We start from the raw sequence: 22,557 nt of genomic DNA, 5'->3' as shown, positions 1-22,557 counted from the left end.
ACAAAGCGTTCTCTTAGAAGGAAGAAGAAAGAGACTGATTTGGAAAGAAGAGCCTTGCAGCTTCTGCCTAAAACCAGCCTCCACCTGCCATCTTCTTTTTGCAGGCTTAAATGGAGCAATATTCCCTAGCCTCAGCTTGTTTGTCTCTGGTTTCCAAAGGAGATGAGGCATATGCAGTCACGCTGTTCACCAGCTCTCCTGTCACCCTCCCACAATAACCTCTGAGAGAGGAAGGAACATGTCTACGGAGGCTGGGTAAAGAATAAAGGCGCCCGCTGCAACCCACCCCTGGGATGGGGAGGGTTGGGCAGGAGCCCACAAGCAGTTGCGCTGCTTGGCTGCCCGGCAAGCGCGTGCCAATTTGTCAGGCAGGACAGGACAGAAGAGCTACGGCTGCTGGGGACGAGAGGACACAGCCCATGGGTGCCGTGGGAATCGCTGCTCCGCCACAGGGAGCACCTTGTTTCCTGGGAGGAGGGTGGTGTAATAGCACAGTATAGCGAAACCATGCGTTAGTCTCTAGCACGGCTGTATCAAAGCACTTTTTGGGGTATTACGGAAAAAGGAATCCAGCCAAAGAATCGTGCTGAGTTTTATTTTATTGAGCAGAGACGGCAGAGATGAGGGCAAGCTGCTCCCGTGTGCGTGCACAGGCGTCTGCGGCCGTTGCTGACGGGGGCTCAGCTGTTCCTGTCTGGTGACAGTGAGGACTCAGCATTTCCCCACGTGCTTCAATCTTATTTTCCCTCCACTTCTCCTGTAAAAGGAGCAAGACAGACTTAGACAAAGCAGTGTATGACAGACATAGCAGTGTGGAGCTCATCCATCCAAACAGGACCGTTTGCCTGACTCATGCTAGTGTACCCTGGTGCCTCACAGGGAACATCAAGCCATTTTCTCCTCTCCTTGCTCTTCTCTGATTTCCCCTAGGATAAGGCAGCCTTGAGTGTGCAGCAAATGTTAACCGAAGTTTTGCAAGCACATTCAGTCCAGGGTGCAGGCTCCTATTGCATCTCCTTTAAAAGGTGATAGAGCTCAGGAAAAGGAGAAACTCAGGCTCTTCCTCTGCAATTTTGTGTCTTGTTCCACAAAGTCCATTCAGGCTTTTCAGGGATAATTTGGCACAGCTCAGCTCCCGCATTCCTCCAGACACTTCTCAGTATCCAGAAGTGTGGGCAGTGAGAGTTGCAGCCTGTGGCATATAGTGGGAAATGTGCATCAATTTAGCGCGTGCAGAAGGTACAGGCAGGATGCAATTGCCTCCCAGACCCCGTGCTACCTCTCGGCACGGCAACTAGCAGCATGCAAAGCCTAGAAGTGAATTAAAACTAAATTGCATTCACACAGCTCCATTCCAAGGAGGAAATATTCCACTTGGCATGATTCAGGGGCTGGTCCGTACAGGAGGAGCAGCCTGGATGCAGGGCCTCCCCTCCAAGAATAACATTGTTACATACGTGGAAATGGAGCCAACGCTCTCTGTTATTTCAGTCCTCTCTGCTTTCACTTACAGCACTGCCTTGCAGAAGGCGCACTTGTTTCCGTACGTGATGCCATCCGTGCCGCAGTGAGGGTTGGACTCCCTTGTGCAGTACACGCTTCTGTTTACAAACTCTCTACAAATCTGCAAAAGGAATTAAAAAAAACCCTTTCAGGACTCCCATACTCTTTCTTTCACTTTCCAGATTGGATACAAGGTCACTAATACAATGCTTTTTCTGACAAGAGGACTAAAGCGGCAGTGATGACACTGCCTATTTACTGAAAGAAAAAGCCCTGTCAGAAATGAGCAGAAGCAGTGTTTCAGCGGAATTTTTGCCCCATGTTTGAGGAGGGAAACTGCAGTCACCTGGGAGAAGTCTTGGTCTCCCAAAGACAGGAGTGGATTAGCCTAGGCATGTAGCAGAAGAGTCAGCACTGATGCTCTTTCAGGCATTTGGCACCAAGTTAGCTCACTGCTGCATGGATTCATGCATCTTGCGAAACTGTGCACTCAGCTCGGCGCTTGCTGAGCTTTCTGCCTTCCCAGTGGAAGGAGGAGAAAACCATAGTCTATGGGAAATTAAGAACGGTGTCCAGGAAATGTGCAGGTATTTTATCTCTGGACAAGTCCCAGTGATGGACCTTGTTTGGGGGGACAAAACACTCTCAATAGTTCATTTGTTTCATGAGAAGATTGGACAGCAGAGCAAAGTGGACATAAGTGGTGCTGTGTACAAACACAATCCTGTGCAAGCACCCTAGACCTATTCTTGGGAAGCATTTGCTAAACCAACCCTCTATTTCCCTGGTCTGCTTGCTAATGTGGCCACACATAACATTCCCTGTACAACAGTGAACTCCCCAAAGCATTGGGACTTCTTGGAAGGACCCACCTGCTCCTAGAAGACATTAAAAACTGTTTACCATGCACCAAGATCTTGATTACAAAACCATTCCTCTAGAAAATGCAGATTCAGTAAGCAGAAACAGCTGCACTAACCTCTTCAATGTCTTGACCTTCTACATCTGGAATAAAAAAACAACAAAAAACCAGAGATTTTACACATCAGCATTATTTTCTGATAGAGGCTGAACTAAAGTCACAAACCCTTTATGCAAACCACAGTGAAACACACACCAGGTGTTTCCTACTCCATCATTCTGTACGGCGGAGGAGGGGGAAGGAAATACATTATCTGAATTGCTTTTCAGTATTTTGCTTTTTTGAAAAATGTTACTAAAATACCATGTAATCAGTCGTTCAGCTGCTAACTGCACCTCAGACACATAACCCATTCTCCTGGAAGGCAGCCACTCCCAGGGAAGCGAGCTGCCATATCGGATCTGGAGCCGTGCTCAACAGAGATTTTAAAGCTATATCGACTTTTGAGGCTTTTAGGCTCCTGCACCTCTGAACAATGAAAATGGCTGGTAGTGCTAACAACAGTGTACCGTGGAGGAGGAGAAGGAGACCCCGTGGTCAGCTTTACAGCCACTCTCAGCACAGCACAGCCCAGAGACTCTCCCAGAACAAGTTCATCCCGGGCGAGACACAAAGAGACGTCATGGGGTGATATAGAGCAGAACAGGCAGTGCCAGGCAGTAAGAGCACAAAAATACCCGCTGTACCCACAGGCTCTAGGCCTGAAGCAAATCGGTCCATCCTCTTAATATTTCTGCATTGCAAAGGCTGCAGTCAGGCACATAGGTTGAGTCATAGCTGCGGGACAGGGTGACCCTGCGGCGTCTCTAAGGGGGAGGGATACTCAAGGGTGGACTGAACACAGATTTGCAGAATCTGGGTCACAACATTGTGGGACAAATACCCAGCATCTTGCATGGCAGCGGGGCAGCAGAGGTTCGGCTGCGAGGCTGTACCTGCTGGGTCAGTGGGGCCGCTGTCAGCTCTGTTGCTGCTAAGGTGGCTCTGGGCAGGAGGGAACCCGGGGCAGGAGACGGGAGGGCCTTGTCCTACACTTGGGCCCCGACACGCTGGAAATCCCACCCAACCCTCAGTCAGCCAGACCATCATCCATCAACCCACCCTACTTCTTCTGCCAATCTTTGCTGTTTTATCCCTGGCGCTGATGTATTTATCATGTCCTCAGGTTAGGCTAGGCTGCCTTAATTGTAAAGTCACTGTTATGGCTATCTGCATACTATTTACAAAATAGCTCATTAGATAGTTTTTATAAATATTACATGTGGCTACAGAAGACTTTGTGATGATGTCTCTTGACATCTGTTTATTTTATAGGAGATCACAGAGTTTGCTGCTATTCTGCCTGGCCTTGGAAGGAAGCTTCAGCACTCTGATGGAACCCAGTCCCAATTAAGACTCAATTAAAGACAAATGAATATTTCATAATGAATAATGTGTACAAAGTAATTCACCTCTTTTCTCCATGCACAGCTTGCAATTTTCTCAAGTGAATTCTTTATTCAAATTATTCACAGAAAAACAAGTATAAATAATTCTTGTTCTGCACATTCTTCAATAACTGTTGCCACAAGCCTTGCAGAGCTGGGTCAGCTGGACGCAAGCAATTGGTAACACTGATGTGACCTATATGTTCAAAAATCATCACTCAGCTTTCCCAGATCATCAGAGAGATGTGTAAATCTCCAGATAAATAAATGCTGGATCCTTTTAATTTGCCCTCTTTGTTCTGACTCCTTGAGGACATTTGAATTTAATTTTCAAGCTTTTCTCTGCGACATAAACGAAAGCTGAAACTTTCATCTAATTATGTTTCCACATCTCCAAGGAAAACACCAAATACCAAGATGCTTAGGATCAAAACAAGAGCTGATGACCCTGAGGTGAGTGAGTTTCTTCTCTAACTGGTTCAGCAAAGCTCTCCAGCGAACATTTGTACCAAAAATTCATAATTATGCTCTGCTTTGGTACATTTGCTGAAAGAGCTGCTTAGAATTTGCTCGCTCTGTCTCCCAGTGACACCTCCACTGCGTTATTCACTGCGGAGGCACACAAGGAGTGGAAATATGTCATACGAGTGAGCAAGTCCCGCAGATATTTTCTACTTGCTCAGCTTTATCTTCAAGCCTGTCATCCGGTGATCAAGGCTCTCCGAAGTTTGCTGTTGTCAGGAAAGGTTTTGGTTTTTTTTTTTTCTAGGCTAGGGAAAAGATCACTTACCCGAGAGGAAAGACAGCAGCAGCAGGCTGAGAAGCACTAAGGCGCCTGTTGCCTTCATGCTGCAGGTAGCTCTTTAGTCCAAGCCAAGCGGTCTGTGCGGGACGTGTTGTCTCAGCACCAGAGCCCACAGTGCGCACACAGACCTGCCTTTCTGTGTATTTATGCGCCCATCCGTACCTGTCCTCATTCCCCACCTTAATTGTGAGAACTTCTCCACTTCGTTTCTAAAGCCATTATTGGTCCTGGCTGTGTTTATGGTGCTTTAGGAATGCTGCCCTGTCCACATCAAACCTAGAAAGGGCTAATTATATGAGTGATAGACGGGCTTGTAATATCTTTTTTTTTTTTTTTTTCTAAATAGTCACAGGATTCTCACAAGGGTGAATTTTCAAAGCGGTGATTCATCGGGGAAGCTGGTAATTTTCATTCTCTGGGCCCTCGCTGACTGCCAGCTCCAAGGCTTTGAGTGCGGCGTGATGACACTCACTAGACGTTACGAAATAAATCACAGCATGAGAATGTGTTGTCTGTGAAACCAATTATACGTTGTTCCCTGGCTATTTTTGAGGATGGTTCTAAATTTGTTGGGTTGGGGTGGAGAAGCGCTCCGATGTGACATGCTCTCATAGCTGTGTGCACAGTCCCAGATAGGACTGCTGACTCTCCTCCCTGAACTATTTAAACTCTAGCTGTCAATGTTTTCCAGTTTTTCGCATTCACAAGCATATGTTAGGGCTCCGCTCCCACGGCAAGCAGCAATGAAGGGAATTTGATGGGGAATTGGGAGACCTGAGCTCTATTTCCAGCTGAGTCTGTGCAAGGATTTATGTTCAGCTGCACCATTTGCAAAATATGTGTTCAGATAAGAATAAGCTTAAAATTTTAGTATGCTTTCCTAAGGAGACAAGGCTTAGGAGAGCAATGTGTATAGATATATCTGTTTATTAGTTCCCCCAGTAAATTCTGAATCTGCAACTAGTTCCAACCATATTTGACATACAAGCAAAAAAAATGAAAAATAATAAATACATTTTTATACATTTTTCTAGCAACAGAGGAAAGATGCTACTAACATCCTCAGCCAGCAAGGGAGAGAGTTTCTGCAGGAGAGCAATGTTACGAATGCCCTACATCTGGGGAAGAATTAGAGTTTGCAGCTTGCTAGACATCTTAAAATCCACACATCAGAGAAACTGTGACTGACAGGTGAATTCTCAGATGTCTATTAAGGGTGAGCTCACGACGCAGCCTCTCATATAATTTAGTTATCATCAAGTCAGTCAGCCGCAGCGCCGTTCAAAACCACGCTTAGTTCTGCCACTCGCAGCACTACTTGTTTGCCTTTTCTAGTTTCATACGTCACTGCTCACGACCACAGCCTTAATGCCTCAGTCCTTTGTCTACCCAAATGTTTTGGTTGCCGCAGCATAACAGACTGGCTAAAGCCTTAGCAAATGTACTACAGGGACCAATCCCTTCCGGGCTGACAAGAGGAAGAGACTAAATTACCAACCAGGTGATTATCATTATTACCCCTTTCCACTTCTTTATAACATCTGAAACAGGCCACTTGCTGGTGTAGGTGAGGGAATTCTTCTGTCCCTCTGACTTCTCTGAAAATCAGGGATAGAAGAAGGGCACCTGGACCTAGCTTTGCTGTCTAAGGGGTGTAGCTGGGCAGAATCTTGCTGGTGTCAAGCTGAGTACTTACCTGTGCTGGGCCAGTCTTTAGTCTTACATGATACAAACCTTTCCATCTTCTAAAGAGTTCTTGCTTAGAGGCTCACAAGGCATCTAGGATACAGCCATATACCCCGTACTTGCCATTTGCCCTCCCTTTCCCTGTAGGTGAGCAGCTCTTCTTTGGGCTTTTCCAAAGCCTTCTGAGCTCCTGAGTAAGTATCTGGCTTCCTCAAGCAGAAACTACCACTGCAGAGGAGGCTCACCATAGGATCTTGCTGTTGAAGACAATTTCTTGCTATGGCCAAAACTCCACTACTCTGGGGCCGCTCTATGAACTCTTGGCCAACAAGAAATTATAGCAGAGCTTTGTCCTGTGCTGACAGGTCTCTGTTCACATACACTTGCTACTTAGACTGTTCCTTAATTATTTTTTGCACACACACAAGCAGGTAAGCAGTGAAGACTCTCATGACTCTCTAGTTTGTCTTTTCTTAAGAGCAGGCACAAAGGCATGATGTGCTTTATATTGCCTGTACTAACAGAAAACAAACTGAAAATAAGAAGTTCCATCACTCTTCTTAGGACAGAGCACTGCTCTGTGCTAGTACTAGGGGAAGGACAACTGTCTTATCTTCTGGTGGGAAGCAGCTACAAAATTCCTGACTAAGAAATTATCTACTTCAGGAAACAAGACCCAAAGAAAAGGCTTGGAAGTCGCAGATTTTGTCCTAAATATCAGCCTTAGCAGCAGATATTCTTGCTACGTAACAAGAGAATGGGAGGTGGAAAAAGGAAGAGGAAGGGAGTGTGTGAGCCGTGGCACTTGGGACTTTTTGCCTGTGCTGTTTGCATATTAACTCCTTGACTCACCCAAAAAGATGGCACATCATCATGAACATTCATATATATCATTGCTCCTCCAGCTCCCACAAAGATGTTATCATCTCCGTATCCTTTTTCCGCAAGATAGAAAGCATCTTGGAGCTACCAGCATGACCTCTGGCCTTTATTTCCTGGGGTTAAAAAATTCAAGACCTTTTCCTGAAGGGTCCCCTGTCCTACCTCTGCCTCACATACCCCAAGTACAACTTTTCAGATCTCTTCTCCAAGAAGCTGAAAGCCTGAGCCCAGTCTAATTTCTCCTCAGGTTCTCATTAGGCTCATTACAGCCTTGCCTAGCTTGCTGCAATTTTCTGCTGATCAACACAGTCTCGACGGACACACCCTTCAAGGAAGCAGCAGTTCCTAATTTTCTTCCCCATGAGATAGCCTCCTCCCTTCGCCATAAGCCTCCTTTTTATAATGCACTGCCAGACCTGCCCCTTGCCCAGGTGTGACCAGGTAGGGCTGACCACAGCCGCGTTTCTCTTTCACACTTCCCCAGGGCCGTGCCCCCATGCCAGGGCCCCTAAAAGGACCAGTTCCTCCAAGACTCAGTGCTGTTACAAAGACAAATCCACACCACACTGAAATTAGGAAAGTGGCAGTATTTTATAGCAGCTTGGTTTCTTTTCTGATGGTTTGGTATGGAGTGACGTAGTCTCGTGAGGGCTTGGCTGGTGTGTGACGGGCGTTACGCTTTGCTCTTTATTGTGGTTTATTTCACAACTTCTCCTGCCTGACAGATAAGTACCTAAAAGCCTGAAGACCATTACCCCTGCCCTGGAAAAAAAAAAAAAAAAAAAAAACAGTCCACGGCAAAGAAAGCGGCTGTGTTTAATTTATTGATCCATCAAAGCAGAGACCAATGCACAACAGGGAAGAGCGTGTTTGCAGGATTTGTAAGGGAAAAATCAGGGCGAAGGGTACGGCTCTAGCGCTCAGCATTCACCACGGTGTTTGAGGAACAGAGTTTCCTGGCTCCGCCTGAAGAGAAAGAGGGAGACCAAAATTACAGACATGGATCTCAGTTTTATAGTCTACCTTTACCCAAGTAAACCAATGCTCTCATGCTCTCCAACTTATAAAGTACTTCACTTAATGTTTCACCTCTTTCCTGATTCCCCAGGTTACACGCTTTCTCATGTTAAAGAGATTTGGGACAAACCCCATAATTTTGGACACCTCCTACGGTCACAGTTTAAATCACTCCGGCAGGGAGGGAGTCAGCAACGCTGTAAGCTTGCAAACGGGGATCTGGATTTAATAGCAAGGGAAGGAGAAGACTCACTCGGGCTTAAGATCTGCAGTGCCTGGGGAGTGAGCATCGGGAGAGGAACATGGAGCAGGGATGGATTTACCAAGGGGCTAACGGGAGCTCCGGGGCTTCCACACCAGCTGCCGCCGCTGCGTGTGTGCTCCGTCTCCTCTGGTTTCATGACTACGCGGTGAGCTCCATACTTACAAAACTGCGCTGCAGAACTGGCACTCGTTTCCGTAAGTTTTGCCATCGGAGCCGCAAACAGGGTTATAGTCGGCGGTGCAGATGAGATCGCTACCCTTCTGTTCGCTGCAGTCAATCTGCTAATAATGGAGCAACAACACATTTTAAAGCTTTTGTTCCCCATATTTTCCTACATGAGTGCTTTATGTTTATTTAATGTTCATGACATGGCAAAGCATAAAAGCACTTTTCAGGTGCAGGGCTCTCTTGTTCTAGCACCTCTGCAAAGTCAGAGGCAGAGAATGTGCTTGCCTGGAGCAGCCTGAAGTGGGGAGAAGGCGGGGGCAAAAAATCTAATAAATACTATTATAAATAGTGAAATGACCACGTCTAGTGGTTTGACCCCAGCCAGCAACTAAGCATCACGCAGCCGCTCCCCCCTCTGATGGGATGGGGAGTAGGATCAGGAAAAAAAAGTAAAACTTGTGGGTTGAGATAAGAACAGTTTAATAACTAAAGTAAAATAAAATATAATACTAACTAATAATAAAAAATATTATTATTATAATAATAGTAATGAAAAGGAATATAACAAAAAAAAGAGAAATAAAACCCAAGAAAGACAAGTGATGCACAATGCAATTGCTCACCACCCACTGACCGATGCCCAAGCAGCGATCCCCCCCCTCCAGGCCAACTCTCCCCCCGTTTATATACTGGGCATGACATTCTATGGTATGGAATACCCCTTTGGCTAGTTCGGGTCAGCTGTCCTGGCCGTGCTCCCTCCCAGCTTCTTGTGCACCTGCTTGCTGGCAGAGCATGGGAAACTGAAAAGTCCTTGGCTTAGGATAAGCACTACTTAGCAACAACTAAAACATCAGCGTGTTATCAACATTATTCTCACACTAAATCCAAAACACAGCACTGTACCAGCTCCTAAGAAGAAAATTAACTCTACCGCAGCCGAAACCAGGACACCATGCTGATATTTCCAGGCTGGCCCTCCCACTGGCTGCTCTAGTTCAGCAGGCTAGCAGAGGCAAATGTACAGAAAGTGGATGAGTCGCAAGCCACACTGCAGAAAGTACTCCCACCCGAGGAATCACCGCTACTAATAGTGCTGGTAGTATATGACTCTCCTGCTTTCCCACAGAAGGGATGAGGCAGCATCTCTTGCTCAGCCCCTTTCCCAGTAAATGAAGGTCTCAGCATCCGCTGACTGCTGTGTTCCCAGGTCAGAGGCGGGACTGCATATCTGAGTCATGGATTTGGTTCAATACCCTTTGACCCTGGCATACTTTAACTGTTTTCCTCAAATCCTATTTCCAGGCCAAATGCACCAGGACAGTTCAGGCGTCTCTATTATTTAGTTATGATTCAGTGAATTTGTGCTATAAAATGTATTGTAACAGCAGTTAAGAGTGCAGATTTCTGTGCTTTACCTCAAAGCATTCTCCAACATGGCGCAGGTTTATGTCCAGTCCGTTCCTTTGGGAAGAAAGCGAGTTGAGAATGAATGAGCACAGCGCAGCCGCTTCACGAGTCAAACTACCTCATTACACTCTAAATACCAACATGAGCACCTACTGATCCAGAAACCCCTCCCGTGACCCAGCCCCTTCACTTACGCCACAGCATTGCAGAAGTTGCACTTGTTTGTGTAGGTAACCCCGTTGGTGCCGCAGATGGGCATGTACTCCAGGGTGCAGGCGGTTGCATGACCATTGCTTGATCTCAGGTAGCCAGTACAGTCGAGCTGAAACAGTCACAGAACAACATTTTAATCTCTGCTCCCCTTTGCATCAGTCCTGTGTAATGGAGCACGGTCCAAGAGACCTCTCCCCCTCTCCCTGGAGCTGCAAGGGGAGAGGAGCTTTCAGCCCCAGCGCGGTGGAGTTGAAGGAGCACAAACGGTTGAAATCCTGCATGTGGGTGCAGCATGATGCTGGAGTATCTGTTTTTTCCTGTCCTCAAGTGGGCTTCATCCCCATCATCTTGGGGATTTTCACCATGAACGCCACCATGAAGGATCTTTGCCTAAAATGCCTTATGTGGCAGCAACTTTTGCCGCGAAATATCAATGCCACTTGAAAATGGAGTTTATGCTCACCTCGGTGTTTCTGCAGTTACTCTGAGTATAGCAAAGTGGAAGTTGTTGTATTATGTTAAATTGCACAGCCAGAGTGTTTCTTTACTTTCTCTCTCTAAACTAAAAATAGAGATACTTCTCCACTTCATGGTAGCTCCATATATTGATAAACAAACTTTATGATAAATGTTCTGATAGGATTGTTTTTTCTGGTACAAAATTACGATTTAGTCAAAATCCAAACTTCCTCTGGGAATTTCTTAGATTCAACAAGCCTCTAAGTCTACAACTAAAGAGAAGTGTTTTGATAACGCTGAAGCATTATTGGAATCAAAAGTTTCCATTCTTAAGTCTGGTGTTCTACACAAAATAACATTTTAAAACTCACTGATTTTAACTGTTCAAACAAAATTTAAAATAAATTCTTGCAAATCTGAAATTCTTCATTTTCATTCAATTTCTGACAGTTTGAAATTTTGTGGTTTTAATACAGAATTAATCCTAGGCAAGGTTTCTGTCTAGCTCTCTGCCATCATTTCACCCACCACTGCTCAGCGCAGCAGGAGAAGGAACCGATCTCAGACTGTACCTTAACACATCTTCCATCGTGCTTCTTGTCGATGGCTTGGTTACGGCTAGAGGGAGAGAGAGAGAAGGAAAGGAAGGATTAATCTGTTCATACCATGTAGTCATCTCAGTCATTAAGTCCCTCCACTCGTAAAGCCCCAGTAATTAATCAGATTCAGGAGCTTTGACATGGAAGATCGCAGGCATCAGGGAAGACAGAAACTTATGAAAAATCTAGTCCACCCCACGATTAGTCACAACCCCAAAGGCTTTTGTCTGCTGCTTGAACTGGCATTGTAGGTAGTCAGGAGACCTTATACTCACATGATTTCATTGCAGAGGGTGCACTCGTTGGGGTAGGTCACGTCATTGGTCCCGCAGACGGGTTCGTAGTTGCGGGGACAGGCAAACTGCATTTTTCCGGACAACCGGTACAGGCTGCAGGAGGCCTGTTAAAGAGGCCTTGTCATTTCTCCAAGTGGAGAGAAGGGTGTGCTTGTGTTAATCATGTTTTTGCTGTGTTGGGAGGCTACTGTTGGGAATTTTTTTTCTCTATCGTTCCTCCATGGTGAAGAAGAGAGGGAACAAAATATATGGTGTTTCTTACAACGTACAAAAGCACCTTTACGTTATTAAGACTTTCAGTACTTGCAGCAAGAATTGCGGGCAAAAATGATCATTCCTTGGGGAATCAAGACAGGGAAGATATTTAGGCAGTTATTCAATAGTTGTATAGATTTTGTGCTGGCCCTCTGTGTTTTGCTGACTCTCACTCTACATTATTAATTGCTGTCTTCTTTATCATCAACATGATAAGTTATCTTTCTCTGACAAAGGTATTTTCTTATTTTGGGGAAAAGAGGTGGTATAATACTTAGGAGCATTTTTCCTTCTTCCTTTCTCACTCACTCTCTTTTTTTTCCCCCTCAAGCCTTCCCTGGGATACAGTGTGAGTATGAATTATTCATCTAGACTTAGAAATCAAGACTAAATGACAAAGAAGATCTACTACTCACCCGTCGTTGAGCAATAACAATATCTACAATAAAAACAGAGATTATAAAATATAAAAATTGTACAATGTCCTTGACTAAAATTCCTTTGGAATCATCAACTTCCCAACAGAGAAACCAAATACACTTTCTCATTACTGAGAAGTGATTGTTTTCCCAAATGTTTTATTTACTCCAAGTAAACAAGAAGTTATATACTAAGATTAAAAAGATCAATTATTTGTGAAACCAGAAATTTTGACTCACTAAAGAAGAAATAGGATATAAACATTTCTCTTTTTGCAGCACTAGTATCCCCATAAGGCTCATAAGCTTAAATCAGACAAATGCATCCTACCAATCTATAGTATTTATCTGCACAAGGATGAAGTTCATTAAAAGAGAGCCCACGTATTACTAGATCATCACATCTCCAAAAGGCTGAAGTCTCCTTTAGGATGTATATATAAAGGCAAATGTTCAGGAGGACTAGAGATACTAGCCATAGACTGTAACAAAAACAACTTACCAGAAAGGCAGCTGAAAAGCACAAGCCCAAGAAGGGCAACACTTCTTGTTGTCTTCATAGCAGAGATGGTTGTATAGTCTGTTACTTGTAAATCTGTCACTGTTGAGTTCAGTAGAAGGTTCTCACCCTTCTCCCTCTGCACTATATATATACATCTCCCTGACCTTGTGAAGTCATCCCAGAAAGTAATTATTTGCTCTGTAAACTAAGAAAATTGTATTGATTATTGAGTTGAGCTCTACAGAATACTTGTTTGTTAGAGATGCCCAGCAGAATTAAACAAAAATGTGAGCCACACCCAGCTCGTTAACAAAGGCGCCCTGCTGTACAATGAGTGATTTGTACTTTCCAAACAAGAGCACTGTCTCAATAGCAGATGTTGTGAAATTACGTATGGAAGTTGGTAAAGCGAAAAAAGCCCATTTGTTGAAAGTGTTTGAACTTGTGCACACCATATTACATACACGAGATGGTATTTGGGCTCCAGGAGATTTGCATGGTCCAGCAGAGTGGGGGTGCAGCAGCATGGGACACTCTAAGCTTTTACAGACATAAAATCTGGGGTTTGGCAGGCATCAGTGTACTTTAAAGATGCTGAGGGCGCAATGAATCTCTCCATACTCTCTCCTGTAGTTCCCTGGTACACTGGATTTCTCACCAACAGGAAGGAAACAGTCAGCACAACAGGAAAGCATTGCCTAAAATTTCAGAAGTTTATTAGACATTTCCATGTAGGAGCAAGAGTTATTCATCTGTTAGCAATGGGCAGAAGTCTGATTAAGAAATGATGAGAACAAGTAACCTTAAATATGGACTGGGATAATGTTTCCTCTTAATGGCAAGCGAGTGGTATTCTGTGCAGGTGAGATGGGCTTCTTAATACCAAAGACATTCAAGAAAAATTTGCAGCAGCTGCCAACAGAAGGTGAGTCCTTAGGCTCCCCTTCCCCTTCTATTATATGGCATTAAATTTAAAGAGTCAGCTGAAAGTCGTGTTTTAGGGAAGATAAGTGAATAATAATGTGCTAAGCTCTGTTAAGTGATTCAACTCTATTGCAAGTGTATGGAAAAACAAATAAGGAATATTGCATAAAATAATACATTTTTGATTTAAGGTAGTCACGGAAGGAAGTGAGGAACGGAACATCTTTGTGCTTTAGAAGAAGCTTGATTCGTACATGTTTCTTAAAGGCAGCCTGAGTTTTAAATAGAAAATCAGAATTGTTTTTCTTATTATCCTGGGAGATGGTCAAGTCTTGGCATGAGCAGATAAATCATAAAAATGTCACTGAAAGTGTAAGGGAACTGTAGTCACAGAATAGAGCTTGTGGGATTTGGCCTGTTAGAATCATAGAATGGTTTGGGTTGGAAGGGACCTTAAAGATCATCTAGTTCCAACCCCCCTGCCATGGGCAGGGACACCTTCCACTGGACCAGGCTGCTCAAAGCCCCATCCAGCCTGGCCTTGAACACTTCCAGGGATGGGGCATCCACAACCTCTCTGGGCAACCTGCTCCAGTGCCTCACCACCCTTATAGTGAAGAATTTCTTATTGGTATCTAATCTAAATCTACCCTCTTTCAGTTTAAAGCCATTACCCCTTGCCCTATTACTACATGCCCTTGTAAAAGTCCCTCCCCATCTTTCTTGTAGGCCCCCTTTAGGTACTGGAAGGCTGCTATAAGGTCTCGCCGGAGCCTTCTCTTCTCCAGGCTGAACAAACCCAACTCTCTCAGCCTGTCTTCATACAAGAGGTGCTCCAGCCCTCTGATCATCTTCATGGTCCTCCCCTGGACCTGCTCAAGCAGGTCCATGTCCTTCTTATGTTGGGGGCCCTAGAGCTGAATGCAGTACTTGCAGTACTGTTCATATCAATGAAATCATTTTCCTGAAAAATAAATGAGTAATACTATTTGGATCTCATTCACAAATACCAGAAGTTGAAGGATTCCTTTGAAAGCTGTTTCTGTTGTATTCTTAGCATCCTGAGTGACTTGACTTTCAGATTCTTTGAACTGATTGTGAGCGTATTTGGAAGGGAAGCAGTAATCACAGAAGCATTAATATTGATTATTCTCCAGGGGCAAGAATGCCAAAGCCTGAAAACAAGGCTTCCTCAGAACTTGCACCGGCTGCCAGCGGAGATGGCACTTGCTGGCTCTGCGGTGGTTAGTGAGGCTACAGGAACGTAGTCTGCCTCCTCTTCAGCCCTGTGACCCGAGCTTCTCCATATCCATCTCCAGATCTGAGATCCCAGTTATCAGAAAGTGTGCTGCTTCTCCGGTTGCCTCTCCTGCCAGGCTGAAATCGCGCTGGTCACTCAGGAGCTGTTGTGAATGGCAGGGTAGCTGCTAGGGAGCGGCATCGTTCTCATGTTTGGCCAACACCTGCCCTTTGATTAATGAGATCTGCTGCGGAGATCCCCCTCTGATCTGCGTGCTGCTTCTGAGGGTCTGGGTAGCCAGCCAGGACTGCTCCAAAAGCAGCTCTTTTCCTCCAGTAATCCCTGCCAGTTCACAGGGCAGCAGGGAGAAAAGGAGAAGCAAGGAAAGAGTCTTGCTACAGGGTCTTTGAGAAAGGATGGGAGATAATTGACAGCAGTCAGGGCAGGGCAGCGAGAGCTGCTGGGCTGGGTGTGACGTGGGATTGCACAAGGAGCTCCATTAATAAGAAACAGAGGGAACGGGACAGAAGTAATTGCAGGGCAGCAGATGGGTTGAAAACAGGCGTTAGGAGCAGTCAAAAAACAACTGTCTCCATGCATTTGGAAGAGTGAGCTTCAGGAAATGTCATACACATGTTGCAAATGGGAAGGGCAAAGTGAACTCACCTGCCAAAACCTCCCTGTGATATTCAAGAGTGTCATGATGGTGGGCTCAGTAAAATGACTTCGGGCATAGGATTATTTTAATGTTTCTACAGATATGAGATCCATAGAAAAGTTTAAATAAAGTTTTTCCTGCTATTTCAAGTTCTTAGAGGGCAAACATTCAAGAAGGTTATGGCCACATGAATAGGATAAACATTGGTAGTCATATGATGGATCCTCTTGTATCAAGGTAAATTTCCAATAACTCTGGAAATTCTACCCAGTTTCTAATCCAGCATTATTTCTTCCCATAGCAGTGATATTTTCCTGGGAATCTTTTCCTCTGGTCTTGAGACTCCTTACCTCAAGCAAGTCCATAATCTACCATGACCTAAAAAATTCTTTGTTTATGTTCACTGCTTTAGTTTAAAACTTGTCACAGGCTTCGTCTGGCTACAAAGAGAAATGATACTTTTTAGTATTTTTGGAAAATAAAAAAGGTGGATGTGTGCATGCAAGACCACGTATTGTTATTCCAGCAGTGGTATCATTGTCCTTGCGCCCGCATCCTGCTGTCACACACCACGCTGTAATCAAGAATAAAGGGGTGCTATGTTCCAGTCTATGCTACTGTAGAGACAAATGCAAAATGCATTTCTTTGCCATTGACAAACGATGTGGCACACTGCAAGAGCTCCCAAAACAGGTTGCTGTTCCCAGACCTCTGCACATGGGGGCAGAACTGGATCTTCTATGAGAACATGAATTCAATTTACAGCAAGCAAAGCACCTGCTCTAAGCCACACTCATCTAATATTTCTCCTTCTAGTTCAGCTATCTGATTGCTGCCTGCATATCTCCAGTCTTTTAAGCATAGATGATATCACAGGGAAGGGTATCTGGAATAATTTGACTGTCTGGGAGCCGCATACTAACAGCAAAAGGCTGAGGATCTGGCCCCACACATCCCAATCGCTCAGTGAATCTCAGTTCTGCCTTGCTGCAATAGCTCTGACACAGCCAGCCCTGAAAAACAACATTTCCAAGTAATTTTCTTTTAAAACATCATTTTATTTTTCTCCGCATCAAGAAAGAACATAGTAACAAACCATTTATCCTGAATGAAACCTCAGAGAGAAACTGCATTAACAGAAAGGTCTAGACTGGCCTGAGGTATATTTTGGCCAGCAACAAGTAGAACAATACACTAAAACAGAAGCATAGATATAAAATAGAGCAGAACAAAATAACTGCAATGTGTTAATCAGGTTGTGGGGTAATTGAATGGCATTTCCTAAATTCACAAACATCGCATAATGACATAAAGTGCCAAGGTACTGCTTAAAGAATTGTACCATAAAATATCTTGGCAGGCAGACGATATTTCCTGCCTTGAATTTCCTGGAGGGAGAGTTAGATTAGTAATGGTGAGAGGATTTTGTGTTGTTGTGGCAGGACTTCATTGAGCAGCAACAAAAAAACTATTTCCAGCAAGGTGCCCATAAAAGAGGACTGTCTTCCTCTCCCTCCTAAGGAGCTGCCCCCCTGGGGCAGGGGCTCTGGGGTGCTGCTGGGGTCCTGCTCTGCCCTCGGTTACTCCTGAGTAATACTGCATAACTCTGCACCAGGGCGGAGGATTTGTCCCCGTTCATTTCTACCCACAATTTCCCCTCAATTGCCTGGCGGGTTTTCCTGTTTAGTGGACATGGCCCCTGGAAGATGCCCTCTGAGGACCACTGGGATCTTGAGCGCGATCGGGAGCTCCACTTGTCTCCAAGGCATCGTGGCTCCTGGGGGCCATCCTCATCCTCTCTGCTGCTCCCCAGGAAAGAAAATAAGTGCTGGAGCTGGTGTTCTCTTACCCCTGACCCCCTCACTCAGTGGAGGGGAACAAGAAGGAACATGAAGCCACTGAACCACACACCTCCGGCACTACCTCCCAGAGCCTCAATTTGTCTTGGTCCTAAGAAATTGCATCTGACACTGAAATGCCTTCCTGCACACAGACCTCCCTCTCACAGGAGGGACATTCCAGCCTGGGGAAGGGACTTGGCACTAAATGGTTGCAGAGAGTCATGTCTTTCGGAAATAATTGTCTCCCTTCAGAGAGCTGCTCTCTCCAGTCTCTGGAAAGTGATACATTGTCACTTAAGATCATTAACTATCTGACTGTGAGACTGCTGCCTGTATGCCACACTGCCAGCGCTTCGGTGTTAATGAATAATAAATTAACGCTATGATTCTGAGCCCTTCCTTTCATCAGCGGAGATTTCCAGAGGCTGAAGAATCTCAAAGGATCCTCTGCAAGCGACAGTCGACGTAATCACCTACAAGCAGCAGCTAAGTGGTGGGTGAGGTGCAGAAACGGGCTGTGGTAGTGATTGCTAGCAGTCCTCCGAACGTCAGGTCTGTTAGGACAGACTGCCCACTGGTTTTCTGCAACACCCCACAGCGATGAACGTTGCCAACATGAACGTGGGCAGCCAGGTATCTGCCTGCCCAGAGAAAACATCCTGTCCCATTGCTTTGGGAAGCAGAGTGGACTGCAAAAGGGCTTCTCACCTAAAGGTGGGTTTCCAACCCTGCCTGCAAGGCGAAGAGATGCAGCTGGGAAACTGCCCTTCTTCACCACTTCTCTTGTGGGCATAAGAAATTGGGGCTAACCCTGGAAACTGAAACAGGGATGAGCAGCTCCTGGTGCCAGCAAGACCCTCTGTGCTTCCATGGCTTTTGCAGAGCAGCGACAAAACACCCCCAACTGCAACAATCTTGGGACTCTTTCTAGTTATGTGTGTGTGTGTGTGTGTTCAGGTTTGCTTGGGGCCTCTTCATGCTGCCAAAGTCTATCATACAGTAATGCAGGGGTGAGGCAGCAGGTACTTGGCAGCAGCGGTTAGGGAGGCAGACAGTTCCTCTCACCCAAGCAGAGTGTCTGTCTGGGATGCCCTTAGTGGAATAAATCAATTGGAGCATTGCACCAGGATGCATCTCCAGACCTGGTTTCCTTTTGGAAAGCTGGATGAAGGCAGATGCCTGCAAGATCTACCCATTGCCTTTGCGGTTGGGGTTGATTTCTTTGTAGATCAGAACGATGTATTCCCTCTCCCTGTAATTTGCCCATTAATACCCACACCCCAGGATTGTTGCAGTGATGTAATCATGCAACATCTTAGGTAAAAACAGAATGAGACATATTATTAAAGCAAAACATAAATGCTAATGGCTTTTTTTATTAAGCAGAGGTTTCAAGATTCATCAGGAGCTTTCCAGGTTCTGGACAAGGCTTTAGGGGAGCATCTGCCATGGGGAACATCGCCAGGGAGGATTCCTCTTTCTGAGCTGAAGCCTGTCGAGAAGTTAACACTCTTGAAGATATCTCAAGCGAAGAGTCCCACGGCTTCTCCTGCGGAGAAAGAAATCAGTATCTCAGAGACAGAACGTCTGGGCTTTTACTGTTTGTCTCTCCCTCTGGTGAAGGATATATCATAGAGGAACTTAAACAAAACAGAAAACTTCTGAACACTATTGCAGCTATTTCCTTTTATTACTAGCATTCAAAGACAAGATAAAGACTTAATTTAAAAGAAGACCAAATAATCTGTAGGAAATAGACTTTGTTTGCTGGAAGAAAGCTCTTCAGCAAATTACTTAAGAGGGAAATGAAGAACTCTACTAAATGTTACCTCTTTATGCCTGAAAAAGGAATTCCTGGCAAATTCTCCCAATAAAAAATTGACCCTTGCTAGTAAGAGAACAGGCAAACACAAAATAAAAGAACTTTTCTCCAACCAGTCTCCAAGACTGATCAGTTAGTTTAAGCTAAGTTAGTTCACCATTTAGTTAGTGAAGAGATTTATTTTCATACATACAGGAATGCATTGCAGAAGAAGCATTTATTGCCATATGTTACGCCATCGGACCCGCAATGTGGGACGTACTCCATAGTACAGACATCTCTGGGTACCACGTAGTTACTGCAGTAGTCCTGTAGATAGATGCAATGTATGTTCACAAAAAAGCTCTCAACAACAGATATGTAAGAAAGGTGACATTAGGAGACCCCCGCACGCCCTGAGCTCCCCCCAGTGCCGGCCAGCAGCAGATGCTGAGAAAAAGCCCAGGGACAGGGCAGGAGTACGGCGGTACGTTGCCTCCAGGGATGTAGAGCCTGTGTAACCATCATAAATGCTGCTGCAGTAACTTTGACAATAACTTGGACACGAACTGAATACTGCATTACTTGTTGAAACTATCGTCAAATGAAAATGGCAATTTCACCCGATAATATCTGTGGCAAATATTGTTCAGACAGCTGGATGACTCAAGATTTTCAAATCGATCACAATATGATTAGTAAGGATTTATACGGAAACTACTTTAAGGAAAGAAATGATGAAAAATAGAAAGATCTGTCCCTTACCTGCAGTGCATCACTATCTGGAAAAAAGAAAAAAAGAAGGAAATATGATACAAATGCAATTCATGGGTTCTGTTAGAGTTAAAAAACCTGTGAATTCATGCCCTGAATACACAACTTTCAATTCAGTATATGTCAGCAAATGAATTCTTAGATAAAAGGAATTTCAGACAAAATTTTGTGCCATATTGTATGTTTACAACATTGATTCTGTAGTATAATTTTTTTAACGAGGGTTACAGCCAAGATGGAAAAGGGTGCACAAAACGAAAGAAGAAAAATGCATTTTCCATGGTTCAAAGGATGGAGCAGGACATGTACTCAAAGCTAAGCAAGTTATTGAGGCAAACAGGGTCACAAAGCTGGCAAGGACACAGAGGCAGCGTCTTGTACGCATTGCCACAATAGCTCTTAAATAAGAGGAGTATTTAGTGAGAAGTAACTTTTATAAAGCTTCTACAACTGTTCAGGCTCTCAAATTGCATCTCAGTTCAGGATGACTACAGGCAATGTTCGCTTTCATTCAGTAAAATAATTTGTGTTTCTGCAACATTTCAGAGGTTAAATACTGGATGTCTGAGTCTCCGGGTTGTACCACGTACATGTCACTTCTTTCATTATGCATAATCTAGTGCTGAGAGTAGAGCTGTTCCCACAGTTGTTCTTACCCACTCAGTTCTGTTGCTAAAATATTACCCCATAAGTGATAGTCTTTGATGTCAAGTCTTTTCAACACTATCTTTCTAGGAGTAAATAAGTCCTTGTAGAATGAAGCTCTTTCCAGTCTGAGGATGTTTTTGTGATTTTAAAGACAGCCAGCACTTACTCAAAGGCAGAGCAGGAGGCAGTAAAGCTACTCACCTGGGATGCAGCAAAGGGCTAGAGCAAACAGCAGCAACACGGCTGCTGTCTTCATGGTGGCTGAAGCGTCTGTGTGCAGCAGAGCCTGTGCTTTGTTCAGTAAAGTAGCCTTAATTCTGCTCTCAGCTTATATGTACGCATGCATGTGTGTGTGTGTGTGTGTGCGTTTGTGTGCATTTATATTTGGCTTATCCACTCTTATTCTGAAGTAACATTCCTGGTGTTTTGTCGGGGTGGCAATCTGAACAGAGATAAGCCGTGCTGTAAGCCAGGAAGAGTGTTTCTTCATCAACAGGAGTCACGAGAAGTTTAGATATGTTAGATACACCCTCTGTGTCATTATTTCAAGTGAAATACGTGACAGGTTCCTTCTGAAGGACCACACAAAATTCCTGCGGGCAAAAGAGCAACTGTACAAACCTAAGCAGCAACTGCTGTCAGATTTTCTCTGCGCACACCTAACAGTGCCTATTTACGTGCAGTGCTTTTTCATGAGCAAAACGCTGAATGAACTGCTTCCAGAGTGGAAAGTCTCTACTTTTATTTTCATGCTTCATCCCAGTAAAGCATCATTAAGTTATAGTGAAACCAGGAAAGCAGTGAACTGGGAAGGCAAGCAAGAGGGTGTCCCAGACACTGAAGGGAGTCCTTAGACTGGACAAGAGATGGAGCAACTTTTATGGGCATATGCAAAGAATTTATACTTGTTATTTCCCCTAAAAGCCATTAGCATTGTAGGTTAGATTTGCAGTAAGGGACTGATAGTCTGATGATGACAGAATGATGTGAGACCCTAGCCTGGATCCTAGAAAAGCTGAACCCAATCTGGAAATTGCTGCCTCATCCATCTGCCCATCTCAACATAAATCCTTTGTTTTGCTATCAAAGCATCGCTTTTTTGGACGACCTCCTTCCATCAAGGAAAACAAGCACCCCCCTCCCTTTGGCTCCCAGAAGAAATGCATATGGGAGATATTACTTTTTAGAAGGGATATGCCCAATTTATTTACGTTTCTCTTGTGTGGATCAAAAAACACCAATTCAATACTCCAACAGAGGACAAAAGCAAAATAAATTTCATGGACAATACGCCAATGACAGGTCACACTCTCAAAAAACAGAAGGATACTTTGTCCTTGGATTGTGAAACACTGCTGAAATACTCCTTGGGCTGGCAAAGAGTGTTATGTTATTAAAGACTAAGAGAAGACAAGTAGGCAGGAGTAGGAACCACCCCTAGGAGGGCATTTATTAAAACACTTGGAGGTTGTTAAAGGACAATTTCAAGATGAGAAAAACCCAGAAATAAGTCATTTGGAGGACCTAGACAAATAGGCAGGGCCCACTCACACGTCTGAAAAATATGGGCTTTGCTAACAGACTGCCCTTGCAGAGTGCTACGCTTCAGGTGAGGACTGTGCTCAGGAGGCCAGGGATCAGCTCTTGGTGCAGACACCACCACAGTCTGAACCGCTTTTGCCGATGATGCCTGCACAGGAAACAGTGTCATCACTTCAGAGCGGTATTTCAGCCCTTTGCAATGTCAAACGTCTAAAAGGCTCTGAACACTGATGTAGGCTGACTCTCATTTATGTGCAAAGTCACACAGCTCTGAGGTTTATGCATCTGTATTGAATTTTCT

The 22,557-nt window shown here is 44.6% G+C and overlaps 2 protein-coding genes across 2 annotated transcripts; both read right to left on the bottom strand.

Annotated features, from left to right (window-relative positions):
• Positions 1–711: 711 nt before the first annotated feature.
• LOC127022115 (serine protease inhibitor Kazal-type 6-like) lies at positions 712–4,700 on the bottom strand. Its single transcript, XM_050905545.1, has 4 exons — positions 4,643–4,700; positions 2,483–2,508; positions 1,512–1,624; positions 712–757 (listed from the first exon to the last, which is right to left on the bottom strand). Exons 1-4 carry the CDS (start codon positions 4,698–4,700, stop codon positions 712–714), a joined length of 243 nt encoding a protein of 80 aa, XP_050761502.1.
• A 3,384-nt stretch (positions 4,701–8,084) lies between these two features.
• On the bottom strand, positions 8,085–13,005 carry LOC127022106 (ovomucoid-like). Its single transcript, XM_050905533.1, is given in 9 exon segments — positions 8,085–8,191; positions 8,670–8,788; positions 10,094–10,139; positions 10,280–10,407; positions 11,330–11,375; positions 11,632–11,756; positions 12,324–12,346; positions 12,829–12,943; positions 12,946–13,005. Coding segments are annotated over 9 exon segments (708 nt in total). The 3' UTR covers positions 8,085–8,145.
• Positions 13,006–22,557: the final 9,552 nt, after the last annotated feature.

This window comes from Gymnogyps californianus, chromosome 14 (assembly GCF_018139145.2).
Source record: "Gymnogyps californianus isolate 813 chromosome 14, ASM1813914v2, whole genome shotgun sequence".
NCBI classification, from domain to species: Eukaryota; Metazoa; Chordata; class Aves; order Accipitriformes; family Cathartidae; genus Gymnogyps; species Gymnogyps californianus.
The sequence above is the reverse complement of the archived record's forward strand: the minus strand, read 5'-3'. Positions and strand labels throughout refer to the sequence as shown.